We start from the raw sequence: 19641 nt of genomic DNA, 5'->3' as shown, positions 1-19641 counted from the left end.
TACACCAGTCCATGCATTATAGGTGTTACTTCCTGTCCTGTTAGTTCAGCTCTTCATACAATGACTAAGGCTCTTTTCAAATGATCATTTTTTGATAATATGTAATTGATTGGTTATTGAGTTGCTGGATCTAAAATCAGCAATCTGTTGCAGAATCCAACTTCAGATAGCTAGATAACTTTACTTGAAGTCATGCTATCTCTTAGTAGATTTTGCATATATTTGCAAGGAAATTATTTAGGCAGCACAGCAGTGGAATGCCGCAACATTAGCGTTTGTGTAGGGAGCTCCATCCTAGTGCCAATAATTGATAACCTACAGTCTGACCAAAGTATAATGGTTGAAGAAAAATTTTGAAAAAATAAATTTAATCTTTAATAAATAATTCCAAGTTTGCAGGAGCCAAAAATCCAGAAGCAAAAGATTTTCTATCCAAACTTCCAGTGACAAATCCCCAGGTTAACTGTCTGCCACACAAACTAAGGTCGACAAGCCAACACTGCTTAATTAAGAGGTATGGCGTTAAAAATGGCAAGCAAACAGTTTTCTTCAGTAAAAGGCGAAAGAATAGTTTGCTTTTTACTCAATACAAGTCTCCATACTGCGTTTTAGTTTTTAAGTTCTGGTTTAGGCCTTTATCTTCTTGTTCATGTGGGATTATGTTGAGTGAAAAACAATACAGCACTTGGCCGGAAAAATTTTTGCGAACGAAGTTGAAAAAAAAAAATTATTATGGCATTGGCTAAACATACGACATACACAAATTATTATGGCATTGGCAAAAAGAGATATATAAGATTCATAGAATTTGAGTAAACACAACCAAGTTAGTACAAGTTTAGGCTGCTTAAATTTGACAATGAGAGTCCCATGAGAAATAGTGAGATTGCAGTAATCTTTTATTAAATAATATAAGAGGTAATCTTTTATTATTAACATGGTTGTAATTATCCAATAACCCTTTAACCTTAATTACAAATCCTTGCTGGTGGCAAGAGACATAAAAGGTTTCATTACAAAACTTTATTCATTAACATGGTGGGAAATTATATTTTACATCCTCAATCATAAATTCTTGGCACAATAGCTTGTTGAGCATGAATTCAAACACCCTTCCAGTTTCTCTTTCCCTGACAATAAAAACATTAATAGTTTCACATATAATTAGTATTCTCTAATCTTACAGATAAATAAATGGGGAAAGTCAAATAACTTACCTCCTGGTTTCTGAAGGTTTTCCTTGGTCATAAGATTGTAGCACAAGGAGGAGGCACAACCAAGGGGGCAAAAGTCCTCGCTTTTTAATGAGTTTTTGCTCTTGCCGGAGACCAAGCATTCCCCTATGCAGCTTATAAAACAATCACGAGAAAATTTTGTAAACATACATTTTATTAAGCAAGGAGGATAGCATTTCAAGAAGTCGGCAGCTACATATTGCTCAGAAAGAAGCCCCAACGCCAAGAAAACAATCAAAAGAGACTGGACTTTAGTTTTCTCCATTTTATTTGATGGCTTTAGTCTCAAATTTCTATGCTAAAACAAATTTGTAAGACCCATTTATATAGGACTTTTCTATCCATATTTCCATATTGAACATCAATAATTGTCTGCATTAAATTGGTTAATATTAGTTAGGCAGTAGATCAAAGAATCAAGCAGGCAAATCAAATTTTTTTATATGGGATTGAAGAAGAAAACACCAAACATGGAAAATAATTAAATGGCCTCAGTGTTTTCTACTTTCTGGTATATAAATATTTGGCAAGGCCAGCTAATGGATAGTGGAGATGGAAATATTAGAAGATAACATACTAAAATAGATTCATTATTCCATAGCTAAGGTTGACTTATGTATTTTTTGTTTCATGAATTCATGGAATTCAAATTCCCTTCATGATTCATAAACTAGTTAATTAAAGAAATCAAATTCCAGTCATGATTCATTGACATATTAATTCTTAATATTGGTCAAATTGCAGGATGAAAATTACCATTTTTAAGGCAATCAACAATTTAATCATGTATAAGTGTATGCGTATTTTGAAATCGAACAATACTATATGTATCTATTTTAAGTACACTGAATATATATTTAATGTATTATCACGTGATTGGATATTATTTTATTCTTAATTCAAAATCACTCTATTGCATAATGACAAATCTTAAGTGTATACTTATTTGTGTATTCAAAATTGGTATGTATAATTTTATTATTTAAAATCATATAGAACATGTACAATTTTTTTCATGTAAACTCAACCATACAAACAAGTTTTAATGTATAGACTCGTACATACAAACTAAGTCTATTTATGTAATTGGGTTTTTTGAATATAAGATAACTTTAACAACAAACTTGAAAATATTTGTATGATTAATCTACAATGTGACATCTTTCTCATTGAAGTTCAATTTCAATTAGGCATTCTGAACGGTTGTTCGTTGACCTTGGGAAGAGATTTCTGAAAAGTTGCATTTATCCAACGCTCAGATTTCTTTAGCGTCAAAACTTGGAACAAGTGTTCTAGTTCCCTCTTTCATTGATTTCTAAAAAAAATGTTCGAGAGTCTAAAGGGAACTTAAACAACTTAGATCTTTGCTTGAACAACTTTGACGAATGGTTGCGCATGAATAACGAACAGGCATTTGTCTTGTTGACTTTCTTCTTGCGTTGATATCTTTTGAAACGGAAAACATATGTTAGAACAGTTTTACTTTTAAGTAATGATTTAGACTTTAAGTGAAATGGGCGTGCGTTTCATAAGGCTATTGAAACTTGTTCAAAATGTCAAACGCACAACCGGGCATGGGTGCTGAATTTTTTATATCTTGAAAAATTATCGCTTTTGACTTGGAACGAGCATTCTTATCTTTTTGCATGCATTCATCAACTTGTTTCTTAATTATTAAATATTTGTCAATTTTGGTCATGACTTAAATCATACCTTAAACAAGTTAGAACATTTTGCTTGTTTTTGTAATCATCATAACACTCGGGATTAAGATGAAAAGAGTTAAGAACAACTCTCCTACCAAATTTATTAGATTGTATCATAATTTGGACATTAAAAAAAAAAAAAATCCTACCACGGTATGCATACAACCATGCAATTGGAAGGTAACAAAGAGCAATGCTATGTGTACACGCACTTCATGTATAGAAAATGACTATACAAATGAAATGTAATCATGCAATTGAGTATTTCTTTTATCTTTAATTTAAAATTACCTAATCAAATAATAACATACATTTGTATACCTATTTTATATACTCAAAATATGTATAATAATTTTATTATTTACAATAACATGGTTTTATTGGTGGGTTGTACCAAAAAAGAAACTTTCTCAAGGGCCTAGAAGAAAAGGAAGTTAAGTGGTCTCTTATGACAAATCATTGTAGGAACATGTAGCTCTATTATCAAGTATTAACTTGTATCTTCATCTACGCATTAAACATTTCTAATACTAGTAATATAAGCAGCCACAATGCTTTTTTTTATCCCTTAGTATACTTTGAAATCCTTCCTTTCCCTGGTAGTCTGAAATATTACAGGAAGGAACATCAGACTTCAAAATATTTCACCACAATATCAGCTTAAGAAATAAATATATGCGAGTACCTGGTGAAATTAACCAAAATCATTGATCCCTTCTTCTGCATCATTGTGGTGAGCCAGCAACCCAAATAGCTCTTGCATTATAAGGGCTGTGAGTAAGATCAATGAAGATCTTTACACCTAATCTTCTTCCATTACATCTATGAACATATTGTTTTATGAACATGGTCTCTTACCATGAGATGAGAGTGGCACACTAGTTCGGACAATGGATAAAGCAAGCCAGACATTCCGTTACTTTGTGTCATTTAAGGCTGGCAAGCCTTAAATCCTTCAAGCCAAGGTAGCTTACTTCTCACACAAAATCGATTAGACCAAAAGCCCTGAAAATCAAAATATATAACTAAATTCATGAAAGGGCTATGAAAGCAAAAATATAAAACAAAGTTATCAAGCCAAAGAATGTGCATGGCTCACTTTCAGGGTCTTGTTTAGGGTTCCTTGTCTTATCATGGAGAATTCAACCATTTGTAGGAAGGTACTGCTCATATATAGAATGGTACTTTGCAGGGACATAATCCTTGAAGCTGTCAATAATGACAACAGAAGAGAGTGATTATACTTGTGTAAGGTTATAAATTACAAAATCTGATCATTAAAACAAAAAATACATGAAGATGTGATAAAATTTATGAAACCAGGACAGAAGGCATGCACTTTTAGTGTCTAGATCAATTATAAACTTTTCATACTAAGCCATTCCGGCTTAAGAGCACATACTTAAAATTCCAGTACGCCCAGAAACACAGTTCTAGCCAATAATGGACATACAAGCAGCGGTTAACTGAAACCAAATCCTTGATAAGGTTTGACAGAACCTAAAAGGCTTTCAATATCATTGCATCTTTACACAAAAGCATAAACAAAACATGCCACTCAAATAATATCAAAGAAGTCCAGAGTCAGTCTGTTATTGCATGAAAAAAGTAAGATAGAATTGCTCTTGCAGGCATGTTACTTCTGTGCCACAACATAATCAGCAGCAAAAGCTCTCAGGTTTGCACCAGGTGCAGCAAGCTTTACTTACAGTAATTCATGTGATAATTCTATATGAAAATTCCCCAAATAATCAAAAGGGTAATGACATATAAATAAAGGTGGTGGGGTGGGCAAACACAGTATTTAAAAACATTGGTCAAATTTTAAAGTGAAAGTCAGCGCAGTCTAAACTGAAGTTTAGATATAACTTAATACCTTCTCAGAAGAGGAAGCCTCTCAGGCCCAGAGAATAAATCTGCAATTGATTGTAGAACATGACCAATTTTCATTGCCTTAGACTTCAGTGCCTTCATAAACCCAACAAATTCTTTATATTCCGTAGCACTGAGTTCTTTTTTAACCTGTCATGAATTGAGTTTAGATTTTCAAAGATCCTACTGTAACAAAATAGCTTGTTATTAGTCTGTCTACATAGTTCCTGTACCTGAGTAGTTCATACAATAATTAGAGCTTTACCTGAATAAGAAATGAAGATCCTTTTGTTTTCTCATCACCACTAACACTAGATTGATCAGCTTCACTTTTCTGACTGAGAAACTCACCATCTCCCCTCTGGAGTGTACCATCAACCTTACATGGCAATGCCGAAACTTCAGCGCTTAGCCTGCTTCTACTATCAGAAATCTGTGGTTTTTCATGTTTCCCTAAACAAGTTCTATAAAGAGGGTAACTTAATTCTGAACTTTCAGCACCAGATGCAATTTCAGTGGCATTTGAAATACACGCATCAAGCTCAGTATTTAGTAATTTACGCTTCTTAATAGAACAAGGGGCTATTGCTTCCTCTTTCCTTGGCTTTTTATCCAATAAAGAATTACCAGATAAATCAATCACTTCATGATTTTGCAATTGTGTAATTTTCCTCCCAAAGTGTAACATTTTTTTCTCATAATGAACTAGGTCACTTGAACCTTTTAAATTAGAAGCTTGAAAAGGACTGAGGGATGAGCGATTGGCAGGTAGCACTTCAAGGTGGCTTGAACTGTTGCTTCTTTTGACTTCAGAAGAAGATATGTAAGATCGATCCACAGCTGCACTCTGCAATTAAATATCACAAAGAATAACAGTTCATACAGAGAATACAGTGAGACAGACAATTCAAAATATGAACACATACTGACAAAACAATTAAATTTACCAGAGTAAGAATCTTTTCTGGGTAGGATTTATCCAGGGGATATTGTGTTTCTCTTTCATTTCCTGTAAAATGGCATTGACAAATAGCTTCTGAACATATGACTTGTATTAGAAAGAACAATTCAGATCTTTGATGAAAAATAAAAAGATAATTGGTTTGGCCCAAAACATAGTGCCATATTGAGACAACTGTCATATATGAAACATATCATCTTCTAGACCGTGACACATCATTATTGATACTTGGATTAATACTCATTATAATGTGCACATTGCATCAGTCTTTTTCCAATATATATGAACAGTATTTGATGAACCTCGCACTTCTCCATTCAATAGCAAGCAAAAGTGATATCATAAGGGTGGGTGTTGCAGTTAAAATAGAATGGGAAAACCTTCAACATACACTGATTTCTTAAAAATGTAAACAGTAGACAAGGATAGATGCACTTAGATGCTCTGATTGGTAGATAATTGATATATGCATCCTTATGATACAAAGAAGATTGCCTAGCTTCTGCCAAGAGCTTCTGTTTCAATCAGCAGACTTGTAACAAGAAGACAACACTGAATTGATTAATTCACAAAGCTTGCAAGATTATCTTATATTTTTGCAGAGAAAATAATTTATTTTTAAACTTCTTTGCCATAAAGCTTGTATTCAACCCTAAACACTTTTAGATAAATAATTCTACAAGAATTTAGCTCAGAAAACATGATGAACAAGGTTCAAAATTAGGAATTTTTACAAAACTAAAGTTAGTCACACAGTCATAAGCATTTAAGGGTATCAGATAACCAATACATAGTTCAAATATTAATAAATATTTTCCATGGATTAATGCTGTATATGAATTTCAGGTCAAAGTGGCTTCTGCCCACAAACTCCCAAAAAATAAAGGGGAATAAAAGCATGAAACGAAGTAACATTACAACAAGAATATAATTTACCCATGTCTTTAATTTTTATTGACTTGAGGTTTGTAGGTAAAGAAATTGCTGCATCTCGGAAGAACCGGGTGAGCATAAAAACCATATCCCCATATTTGGAGTAACACTGCAAGTAGAAATGTGTTAAGTTATATTTATAGCAACTGATTGTCATGAAATTTGCACAATATTACCTTGATGTGAGGCTGTATCCAACGTGATATTTGAGATTGGCGATTTGAATGTGCAAACCTATTAGCCACTCAGAAAATTAATCAAGAGCCTCAGAAGTTAAAATGTATGGCACAGATCTAAACTGACAGTTGAATTAGGAATGACACTTGGATCAAAAGTAGACAATGAAATTTTAAGCAGAATTATGTTATCTTAGGGAATTTTCTTGACAACTGGAGCTCCCATATTGTTCAAATATAAATTAACCAGAGACAAATGTTAACACTTAAAGAGTAAACCATCTATATTAAACATCAAACAAATCCTTAAATAACTTCCATGTGTTCGCACCAGCAAATGGTTCTAATCAATCATTTCGGAATCCAATGCTTATGATTCATAACAAATTCTGAAAACTATCCAATACATAATGAAAGTAGCTTGAAAATTGCACAGAAAATTAGCACAGCAATTTTGCACATAAAGATTAGAATCAAACTTGGATTCTTAGTCAAGATTTTGAAACCAAATGTTGGAGGGAACAACATAAAAAGATATTTTATATAAGCTACAATTTGATTGGTCTTTCTAAAAAATGTATACACAGTTTGTTGTATTCAGACTAAAGTAGAAAAGAAAAACCTTTCATCACAAAAGATAATTGCCCCATAATCATGGCGATGACGAATCACACGTCCAATAGCCTGATTTACGGCCCGTGATGCTTGTTGATTGTACCAGTCTTCTCCAGTCAGGACTGGCAACTTTAGCCCCTAATCAAAGTAGCACGATTGCTCTAAATATGGGGGAAGAGAGATGGTCCATTAATTGAAATAGATATTTAATATAATGCATGGTTAGCAGCACCTTATATCCTTGTCTCTGTGATTGTGCCTGTAGATCCAAGTACTCACGTTTCAGACGAACCTGTCATATAAAAAATTAAAAATAAAGGCAAAGATAAAATCATAAAACCTATATTACTATAATAGAAAATGGAACAGAAGGAGTTAAAGCTTGAACTTCAATTGCAACAAAAATTAAATTTCACATGTTGTCAACAATTAAATCTACATGAATAATTCAAACCAATAATGAATACTTCCAATGTGAAGTTATATAAAAAGGATAAAAGCTAAGTGACCCAAAGTAAACCTTTACTTTCCACTGTCTGGACATCAATAATTCTTTTGATCTTTTCCCCAAAAAAATGATAAATGATTGCTACAGGTAATATAACTAGATAAGTAGTCAGCACATCTTCCCAAAAGTTAAAAAATTTTGAAGGAATGTTAATCATTGACAATATATGAAACCATTAGCTGAGATCCAGCAACCTAGAAATTTGACATGTAATTCTTTTCTTACTTACTTGATAACAAGTCAAATTTTAGAATATGATGGTTTTATGTAATTTTAATAATTCCACTTTAAGATCTTGGAAACTACAGCATATAAAGCTAGCAGACTCATCAAAGCAAAGGGCTAGAGGATAGCCATACCTTAGGATCAGTCAGTGTAGCAAATGGCATACCAGTAATGACAACAGCTCTTCCAGCAAAGTCAGCAAAATCCAATCCTTCACTCACCTGACATATAAAAGATAGGAAGCATAAACCAAAGGTGAACATGGGACATTTTGCAATAAAAAGAATATTTCGAGAAAATTCCTACAAGATATCATTTTGATATATACTTTCCAGGCATATACACAGCAACTTAATTTAAGCCCTCAGAACTCCTCTGGTTAAGTATTATAATGTTTAACTACAAAATTTTTACTATTGCAATTAAAAAAGCATTTCAAGAAAGAGCCTACACAATGTATACTATAGTAAAAGTTTTTAAATGAGACACATTTAAGCAAAAGAACAAACAAGACACAACTAAGGGTTTCATAAATTAATCATAGCTATAGATCTTGATGCATTCGGAAAGGGATCCACTCAATAACATATTCTTAGACAAAGTATGGTGACACAATCATATTGGCTAATGTGCAATGCATAAAACAAATTAGTTGATCATGTCTTTAGATGCACATGGTGTTTGTATGTGTTTGGATCCACATGGACACTAATATGTGTTTGGAACTAAGACATTTTAGATTTTATGAAAATAGATCATCTTGATGCTTGCCAAGTGTTTGGCCCCCAATTAAAAAGGTATTCAAGAAAATGCATGGGGGCTCACACAGAGGAACTCTCCCTTGCAATGAGGCGACAGAATTAGTAATTGAAGAAAAAAGAGCCTTACACATAGGGAGCATAAAGGGCTCTAATGAGGAGGGACAAAAAGAACAATACAAAAGAGGAAAGAGTGAGCAAGCATGAATTAGGGAAATCAGGAAAAGGAGATGCTGTCTTGCAGAGGAGCTAACACCTCCATTGTTAGCATATTTTTTCTTTATTATTGCTTATTGTCTTTTACTGCATTGCTATTTGCACTGCACTTATCTGGTTTATTGGTTTATTTGAATATGTAGAGTTGGCTATAAATACATTTGGAGTTGTTGAGTTATTTTTATTCAATTCTTGCTTCTTGTGTGTATTGTGGAAGATCTATTTGATTGAGTGGGTGAATCTCTATCAAGTAGTATCAAAGCTATTGCAACTCTATGGATGGGCAAATTCAATTTCGTGAAGGATGAGAGAGGAAGGTGTTTGTTGGTCTGGCACCTCATGAAAACAGAAGCTCGGGCTATGGGGGAGAAGGGGATTTGTCTTCAATGTAAGAGCAAATATGGACTAAATTATGACTGTAGATTCAAGTCATTGGCAATTTTACTTGTGGATAATGGTGGATCGAATGAGGATGCCATCCGGATTGTGATCAAAGAGAATCAAGAGTAGAGAAAAGTCAATCTAGTCAAGATGGTAGATTTCGATGACCAAAAGGAGAAATCAATAGTTTTTAGCATTCAACCGGTAGAATCCAACAATACATTGACAGCGATAGAGGTGGAGCTGGGCATGATGGGAGAAGGAGACAAGAAAGAAAGAAAGAAGATAAAAGTTATATCAATCCGACTCAATCTAGAAACTCATTTACCTAATCCCAAACCCACTCTTTCAACTCCTTTAACCAAAACAAAACTCAACCCACCTATACTACCCAGCCCATGTCCACTCAACATCCAACCCCCGTACCCTTTAATTACAACATATGCCCAAACTCGATTACACACCTAAATTTCAAACACAAACCCAATCAAACCCACAATCACTTCAACCCACATACACCCAACCAATTACCACACCAACCCAAATACACCAACGCTTACTCTCTTATTAGCAATCCAAGCCCAACCAACAAACCTGAACCACCGCAACCAAGCTAGTTTATCCTAAGACTCAACAATATGAACCCACCCACTTATATTTGACTCAACCAAATTATCAATTAATCACCCCAAATCAAACCAGCCCAACCTGATTCCAATTAGCCCATCCAACCCAACCAACCCAACTAGAAATTCATTCAATCCACCTTTGACTTGACCCATTTCCTTCAACTCTTCCAAGCCCCAAGAGAAACTTCCCATAATCCTCAAACTCACCATCGCCTCTCCACCACTATCCTTCATCATGAAATGACCCATTACACCAAGGACAACCCCTACCTACAATTTCTCAATGTTGATCTTTCCCTATAAAAATCATCTTCTTGAACAAACTCCTTGAATATATAAAATGTCAAAGAAGTCGTTACTAAGCTTATTCACATTGACTCACCCCCGACAACTCATGCCAACTTGTCAAGTTCATTTTCAACATATTTTGCACATCTATGATTGAAGTCACAAATGATTTTGGAATTCCAAGACACATTCTCTATCCACCAAGTGTAGCTCTTTATGATGAGCAAAACAAGCTCCTCATCGGGTCAAATAAATCAAACACTAAGTTCAAAGAACGATTTCCATGAGAAATTGAGAATATTGGAAAAAAATACATTGAAAAAATTGGGAAATTGGAGAGTCTTTGTGGAAACGATTGCTGCTTTGGTTCTCTACTATCGAAAGTGGAATTGGACGTGATGACCAATGAGCCTTCAAAAGGGTAAGAAGCGTTGGACTAGGTTGGGCTTAATTACAGCCGATTATCTCCAAATCGGCTCAACACTTTAAATAAGAGTCGAGCCTCTTTTTATCGGCCTGATCACTCCTCAAGACCAATAGCAACAACTCCACCCGATTTTTACTTCCATTCCAGTTGTTTAAGGCAAGAATTTGAAATTGGCAGATGCTCGTATTCTCCATGTTAAAAGGGCATCCATGGGAGAGCTTTCAAAAATAGTTGTTGGCGCAAATAAAGCCCTTATAAAGGCAAGATTAGTTCTTCCACCATAAGTGAGAAGCTTTATATTATTAAAAGGGATTGTGGTGATAAAAAAAGATGGTTAATCAATTGCTTGTTGGAGTTCATATAGCAACGATAGCTAAGTCACTGGCCTTTGGAGCTAGATTGGGTTTTAATATAAGAATTTCGTTTGATATCATCTCTAACAATGGGGGAGAGTTTGGCATGTTTGAGAATCATGGTCCCCATATGTGGGGTAATGACAACACACTTCACTTTGCACTTGTTATCTTTGTGAGGGATTTGGGTATTGTTACTCATGAAAATTCAACTCAAAAATTTTTGTTGCATATTTCAATATCATACATCATCTATTATGGGCAATCTCTACCAATGGTAGGGATTGTCAAGACGATGTTGGCAAAACCCACACCCTTAATCACAACTACCCCGAAATTAAAACAAAATAAAAAATTCAACAAATGGCCATGAAAACCCAAACCATTGGTAACCAATGTGAAATGAAAACTCAATCCCAAGAAGGCCTTGTCCCTCTCCCACAAGCATCACCAGAAGGGCTCTAAACATGATTACCCTTTATATACTTCTCCTATTTACAAACCAACACGTGCTTACCATTTTGAGGTAGTTAAAACAGTTTTTTATTACATCCAAGATTATAGTACTCATTGTAAAGAAACCATTTTCATTGCTTTGATTCAACATTTTAGGAAGATTTATTTGGTTGATGAGGCCATTGAATTCTTCCAAAAATAGTTTCTTTTTACAGTTTTTGTACATTATAGTCTTTAAAAAAAATGTTTTTCGTACTTATTGATAATGATAGGTTTCATAATGCTAAGGACAAGTTTGGTAGTTTTTATAAAAATAGGTTTTAGCTCAAATTTGAATTCATTTAATATAATGTTCAAAGGATGGTTACAAAAGGGCGATTGGTTAGATGCTTGTAAAGTGTTTGTTGAAATGTTTGCTTAAGAGAAATGTTCAACCAAGAATTGTGACTTATAATAGTCTTATTGGCTTTTGTGTCGAAAGGGTGACACAGAGAAAGTTAAAGGTTTGTTTGAGGACATGGTTAAAAAGGAGAATACTCTAATGCGGTAACGAATGCATTGTTTATGGAAGGTTTGCGTTTTATAGATGAGTTCAAAGAAGCTACAAAGATGATGTTTAATGTGGCATATAGAGGGTGTAAATCAAAGCTTATAAATTTTGGTGTTGACTATGGATGACTAACCTTGGTAAGAGCAAGAAAAGATGAAGGCAAAGAAAGAGGACGTGTGTTGAAATCATCAAAGAACAATTTTCCAACCTTCACCTTGGGGACATTGACACTTTTTAGGAAGGGTATCGATAGGCCTCTCATTACAAAGGCATACAAGAAGAAGCATAAGAGCTCACACAAAGGAACTCTCCCTTGCAATGAGGTGGCATAATTAGTTATTGGAGCATAAAATGTCTTACACGTGGGGAGCATTAAAGGCTCCAACAAGGAGGGACAAAAAGCAACAATACAAAAGGGGAAAAAGGGAAGAGGAGGCAAGCATGAATTGGGGAAAATGGGAAAAGGGGTTGGTGCCTTGTGAGAGCTAACATCTTTGTTATTAGCATATTTTCTTTTTTTTTTTTTTTTGGTTGCTTATTGCCTTTTATTGGGTTGGTATTTGCAATGCACTTCTTTGGTTTACTAGTTTATTTGTTGATTTGGCTATAAATACATCCAGAGTTGTTGAGTTTCTTTTATTCAATTCTTGCCCATACTATGCATTGTGGGAGATTTGCTAGGCTGATTGAGCAAGTGGACCTCCATTCGTGGTAATTTATGGCTTCAAAGTAAAAAGTGTTCACTTTCCTCAACTAAATACAATACACAAATGTCTACAAGATATTAACATAGAGGTATTGATATTTGTTATGAAGTCTATGAAAATACCTTTCCACGACATACAGCAAAAAATACTGCACCAGAAGTTGAGGGGTCCCTCAACTTAGCCATATAGTCCTGCAATGAAGAAAATCAAACAAGACTATCTAAGGTTAAAAATACATTTAATCATAGAAGAATGGTGATTAAATGTGTATTTTGCTTTTGCACCTCAATTGCCAATTGAAACAATGTCGATTGTCTCGGTTCCACAACAGGTTTCTTATATTTGCAGATTCTTTCCCATATTGTTGTTAAATTTCCATGACTCTGCAAAAATAAAAACATAATTTGTATAAAGACAAAAACAAACGAGTCCACTTGTTTTGTGGGTGAATCTAAATGTTGAAAAAAGGCTAGTCGCAACTTCACGACAAGGAAGTAAGATACTTTGGAAGTGTTGGTTGATGTCATTAGCAAGAAAAGCTAAAGGCTTGTGAAAGCTTTGGACCTTTATATGTGATATTAGAAAATCTTTAGATAACTGCGAAACCAGGTTTCAACCATGTTTATAGTTAAGGCAACAAAGGCAATGATGCCTTAAGAAATACAGCACATGCAACCATCCAGAATAGAGTTTGGTTAATTGCTTTTGTCCTGGCTATTACAAGTTCTAAGAGACAATTCATTTTTTAAAGAGAAAATAATAATAATAACAACAAAACACACTTCTTCATTTAACTGTGTTTGATGCCTTACCATATTTTTCCAGCACCCAATGCATTGGTCCAAAAGATAATATGATGGAAAAAATATGAGGAGTCCATCAGGTACAATACGAGCAATATTGACTGCAACAAGGTGTTCAAGAAATTTGGCAGATAGTCAAACATAAATCACCACTCATCAGTAATGTGGACAATTATTTTTTTGCCTTTTGTATGTCAAAGAGTAAAACTAATAGCCAAATTTAGGTGCAATGCATTAGATATTTAAGAATTGGAAGTCCTTGTACCTTTTTGATCTTATGAATGCAATAAAACCTTCTATAAGAAAACTATTTTACTGTTATGAGCCCTAATATCAAGAGATATCAAAATACAGCCAGAACTGATTCAAACTTTGCATTTATCATGTCCATGTACACTGCAGTATCATCTTTAAATTCTTACACTTTCTCTTGTTTTAATCAAGCAAGCAAAGAAATTCTCCCAATGCATGTATTGTGTAAGGGCCACCAGTTCCCTCTATTCCTTCAGGACTATAAATTCCAAGATTGGAATTCATAACGATAACAATTATTGAGATGTATTAAAGCAAAAGCTGTTTGGAATGAAAGGTTCTCATCACCCTTTCCACATATCAGCATCCAGATCATTGCTATGATAATGACAAAAGCAGCATCAGATTATCAATATGCATTGTACATGTTACATACCGATTGCATTTCCAAGCTCTTGCTTGTATTCTAGAGAATCTCGATTCCGATAAGAGGAATTTAAAAAGTAACCCGAAGGACCAGTAGGTACAACTCCAGCCCATATCTGATTTGAGGATATGACATGAGGATTTTCCAATCGCACAGGGAAATCCCTGCAATGGCCAGAAGAATTTTTCCATTTAGCTATTATCAAAGTCATAAAATGACCAAATTTAATAATACAATCAGTATTGAAGTGACTAACAATTTCAATTCCTGTGCAAATGAATCCATAGGTGACAATGTCCCAGAAGTCAATATAATAGAGCCAACACCCATCACAGAGAACTCTTGCATTGCAATTCCAGGATTAAAGCACCACCAGCTGAGGGTCCTCGAAGCCTTACCTGCACAGCCACAATAACAGAGATATCCACTTATGACCATGAGTCTTCAACAGTAAGATTATTCAAACAGTCAAGCGGTTATCACAAAGGGGTTATGCATTGTGTATTTGTCAAAAACAAATAATGGAAAAAGACCAATAGCATCAGGAATTTATAACCAGATGACTTGCAGTCTATCATTTTGCCAACCAAATTCAGTCTCACTGTTTTTTTAAATTCAATTTGGTTCCCAAGAAGCAAAAATTTTGATTTATGGGAACTCAAGGTCATTTCTAAGAGAACTGGAAGGCTTTTGGAACCACCATCTCTAATATTCTCTTCACTTTCTAATCTTTCTCTCTTCTCATCATTTAAATTCAAGAGGAATACAGACAAATGCTTTGAACACTGATGTTCCCACTTCTGTTTAGCAACATGTTCTTGTTTTTTTTTGGGGGAAACCAAGAGCAAGCTAACATCATGTAAAACATGAATTGCTAATAATCCTGAAAACATGATCTTATTGCTTTATTGAACTTTCAAACAACAATGTCAATTAATATCCCCAACCCACTACCTTAATACCTATATCATATTACCTACTTAAGCACTGCTAACCCCTTCTGTATCTTCCCACCTACAGTAAACAGCCATATTGCATTTATTTCTTGCTTCATTAAGTTACTATTTAAACTAAGATAACTAGGAAGATCTTACTATATAAGGTGTACCACTTTTATTCTTCAAGAAAAGGATCGCATGCGAGATCCCATAGGAAAGTATTATTAACTATAAGTTAATCATGCAAGAAAGTTTATTTCACATGTTTATGTTGCAAACTTGTTCAGAAAGATTAATAAGAAATTTCTGAACCCAAGAGACTATGAAATATGAGAACCTGTAATGCTAATGAAACACAAGAAACAGAAGTGTCATACCAAAATATCAAAATAAATAAGTATCCATTTTACCTTTCAAAACATCTGCAGCATTTGTGTCGGCTTCCTGCACATGAACCTAAAATGACAAACAATAGTTTAGAATCTGATACATAATTCATTTAAGCATGACATCAACAAAAATTTATATTTACAGAGAAAATCCATAATATCTGAACTTGGCTGTGCCATGAGCAAACATTCATGAGTTTAAAGCTTACACGATAGAATGTTGCATGAGCAATCCCGTTATCTCTAAAGATAATATTCAGGATGTCAATAATGCTCTGTAGCCTGCAGGCATTGTCCAACCCCTTCTGCAGCTTATCTTCTTGAAGAAGTTCAACAGCGAACTTAATTATATCAATGAGCTTAGAGACCGTTTCTTTTGTGATATTCAGATCAGCAAGTAGTTCATAGATGTATGGCCCTGGCTTAGTAAATCCCAACTCCTTGGAATTAATGGGCACCTCAGAAATTTGCTTCTGAAGCTTCAGAAGAAGTGCTACAAGATATCATAACTCATTAAGAAATATGACAGTGTGAAGTAAAACAAAGATGAGCATAGGAGTGCTTGAAAAAATGGCAAAAAAAATTTTAAATGAATGATTAACCTGAGTTAATAGAACAAAGAATATACAATGGATTCCAGATTGGCATATGGTTTGTTTCTTTTCTTGTTTATAAGAAACAGTTTATATTTTATGGCTAACAAAAAGGCAGTACAAAACAGTGAGATGAAATAGTGGTAAAAACAAGATTATAAACAAAGAGTCGGTAGAAAAGGGTATGTACAACAATCCTTATACACAATTGAGAGTGAATTATAGATCGTAATAGCATTAGAAGGCTAGAAAATTTTATGCATAAAATCTAAAACAGTTTCATGATACCAATGACAGATACCTCTAAGAACAGCAAAATCTTCAGGCTTTGACAATTTTTCATTTGAATGTTCCCTATTTGACAAAAGGTCAATACAATTATTTGCTTCAGAGATGCAAGCTGTAAGAAGCCCAGGATGCAAGTCAAAGGAGGCTGCTTCTGCACATAAACTTTCCTGCATTGTATTCCTATCATCTGAGCAGCTATATGTGTAACTATATTACAAGTCACTAAATCTGCTTAATTTATGTTAACATAGTTCTCATAATCTTTTCACCTTACCAGGTTGTGAGCTTCATCAAATATAAGTATACTGTTCTCCCAGTTCAGGCCAAGACCTCTTCTATACCCAGGATCAATAAGATAGTTATAGGGTGCAAATAAGATATCAACAACCAAGTGGAGCTCTTTGGATAGAAAATATGGACACCTACAAGAAACAAGCATTAAACAAAATGAAAGCAAACCATTCCACGCCACCAGCAGAGGCAACGGTTCTTATACAAGAAACTTAGTTTTAAGAAGCAAACTATCTAGAATATGTTAGCATGAAGGGATAACACAGCTAGAAAAACCTACGGTCCAAATTGTCGTCCAATATTGACCAAATCCTCTATGTCAATAGGTTCATCTCCAATGTGAAGATTGTTCTTCAAATAATCTACAATAGAAGAATAGAAACAAATTGGAGTCAAGAGTGATTGCAGTAATTACAAAATTAAAACAAAAAGAAATGGTGTTAAGTGCATGAGTGGTCCACGAAATTATTAATTTACAAATATGAATTTATTCCCTTAACCATTCATAAGATCCTCATCACACAAATGCCAACATCATCAAAAGCATATCCACAATATTTTAGATAAAAATAAAAACACAACCCAATTTTTGTCTGTGCTAAAAGTAAAAAATGCGTGGTTAACACAGGGAAATTAAGAGAGAGAGAGATAATTATAAAATGTGACATAAAATTTTTTTTTTAATTTCCTTTGAAGATTAACCCCTTTGTTTGGTATCGTACATATTCAGGAGTTAAAACATTTTTAGTCATAGCATAATCAATACTCTTCAACATATGAAAATATAATTCAGTAAGGACATTTATAACAAGGTACAGAATAATGTAAATCATGGCATTAGTGCTGCACTAAAAAAATCCAGCAATGTTTTACAATTTCAGTCATTCATATTTTAATGATGTCACTCCTGGTGACAAAAGAACTGACATCTGTTAATTTAGGACCATGTAAACATATTTTGACAACTCCAACATTTAAAAATAAATCAGTTAATAAGCCATGCACCCTCTTTGAATTGCCATGTGTGTGTTTCTATTGGAGAGACAAAAAAAAAAGAGAGTCTTGAACAAGTGCACAGATAAAAATCATAATTACTGGCAGTGCGATTATGGTGACTGCAGTAACGCCTTGAGCCCTTTTTGCAAAGGAATCTGCAGGCATTGTTTTGTGCACTTCCACGAAGCAAACTGACTTCCTTATGGATGCAAAATTGCTCTCGAGATCCTAATATAACCATTTTGGGCCTGCAAAATCCAGATAACATTCTGAGATAAGAAAACCACATAGCAAAACCAACTTAGTAGCAATTTAAGATTCTTTGTTTATACCCTTGAATAAACAGCAAAGTTTCACTTTGGAAAAATATAGAAATAACAGTACACAATATTTGTTAACTTATGGTTTATATAAGAAAAGATTTCATGTCAAGTGCATGTCAAATCAACATATGTTAAATTAACATCATAAGTGTGACTATCTATAAGAATCAAGAAATAAACAAGTAAATATGGATCCAGGAGGTCTATTCAATGCTGAAGCTAATAATTATAAGAGCAATCACTTTGAATGTATGATCTGACCTGTAGATAGTTCTTTTTAGCTCTCGAATCACTTGCCGGAGTTGGCTGTGAGTGCGTGATGTATAAACTATTTTAGGAAGCTTAGATGCCTTGGATTGTGACAAACCCTCCAATGACTGGCTCCCAGCAACCTGTTCACCCTTTTCAGTCCTGGAAGTATTGAAATCACCCAAACTCTTCCTCCAAGCCAACGTGGCACAGAGAAGACACAACGTTTTCCCAGTTCCAGTAGGACTCTCCAACAGTGCATTACATTTCTGCCATATTGCATGGTAATGTATTACTGGACATAGCATTATAATCTGATGATGCAGTAGAAGTACATAATTTTCCAAATACTCAAATAAATTGCTTCCCAAGTTTGAGAGCACCATAAATTTTCTGCATATCCTAAACTCCAACAACCAGCATCAATTCAATGCCTAGCAGTTAGACAACATTAATAATCACCTATTAACAAATTTCTGTCAGTTTCTCCAAAATGTGTCAAAATTCGCCCAAGCACCTTGCAATCACATACCCAAATCATAATATTTTTACTATAACAAGTTAAAGCGCAAACTGCACACACTATCACAAATTACAACTCAAAAACATAAATTTCTAATCTGCCAATAACATAGCATGTTTCCCCAAACAGGAAAAAAATGAAATTAAAAATAACTAAATACTAAAAATTTTAAAAAAAAAATCAATTTGAATCAACTGCATATTAACAACAGCCAATGCAAATGTTACTTTACGTGATTAAACCAGAACGACGTCATTTCCTGTAACATCAGTGCATCAATAATAGTACAGTTAAGTGTTATTCCTATGGAACTGGTGATTAAAAAGGTGAACTCTTTTACGACACAAATGAGGATGCAGCATTTTTAGAACTCACATTTTGCAGAGACTGTATGACTTTGTCCATGTAAACGAGTTGGCAATCGTATGCCTCGTACGGAAAATCTACATCAATACCTCTGATTTTGTAAGTAGGCATTGTTCTTTCTCCGTTTGGATTCCGAGTAAGTGAGGGCAAAGTTTGGTTGGATTTTGCTATAAACCCTAGTAACAGGGAACTTTACGGAAGTCACAA

General features: G+C 34.2%; 1 protein-coding gene across 4 annotated transcripts; it reads right to left on the bottom strand.

Annotated features, from left to right (window-relative positions):
* Positions 1 to 3249: 3249 nt before the first annotated feature.
* Positions 3250 to 19618, bottom strand: LOC123218148 (regulator of telomere elongation helicase 1 homolog). Of its 4 annotated transcripts, XR_006502632.1 has the most exons (25): positions 19444 to 19618; positions 18558 to 18814; positions 18073 to 18221; positions 17258 to 17339; positions 16961 to 17108; positions 16700 to 16853; positions 16015 to 16298; positions 15827 to 15872; positions 14735 to 14876; positions 14488 to 14642; positions 13809 to 13900; positions 13281 to 13379; positions 13119 to 13187; positions 8366 to 8452; positions 7731 to 7790; positions 7506 to 7636; positions 6884 to 6941; positions 6711 to 6816; positions 5761 to 5822; positions 5079 to 5660; positions 4818 to 4963; positions 4041 to 4150; positions 3800 to 3946; positions 3627 to 3712; positions 3250 to 3545 (listed from the first exon to the last, which is right to left on the bottom strand). XR_006502632.1 is itself a non-coding variant. In XM_044639395.1 (23 exons), the coding sequence occupies exons 1-22, from the start codon at positions 19543 to 19545 to the stop codon at positions 4084 to 4086; spliced, it is 3078 nt and encodes a 1025-aa protein (XP_044495330.1). In that variant the 5' UTR covers positions 19546 to 19618; the 3' UTR covers positions 3250 to 3946; positions 4041 to 4083. The 4 variants fall into 4 exon arrangements, 1 of the variants encoding a protein (XP_044495330.1); XR_006502630.1 differs by having other exon boundaries at positions 3627 to 3946; XR_006502631.1 differs by having other exon boundaries at positions 3250 to 3712.
* Between the last annotated feature and the right edge of the window lie 23 nt (positions 19619 to 19641).

The sequence above is a fragment of the Mangifera indica genome, chromosome 6 (genome assembly GCF_011075055.1).
Source record: "Mangifera indica cultivar Alphonso chromosome 6, CATAS_Mindica_2.1, whole genome shotgun sequence".
Lineage (NCBI taxonomy): Eukaryota > Viridiplantae > Streptophyta > Magnoliopsida > Sapindales > Anacardiaceae > Mangifera > Mangifera indica.
The sequence above is the reverse complement of the archived record's forward strand: the minus strand, read 5'-3'. Positions and strand labels throughout refer to the sequence as shown.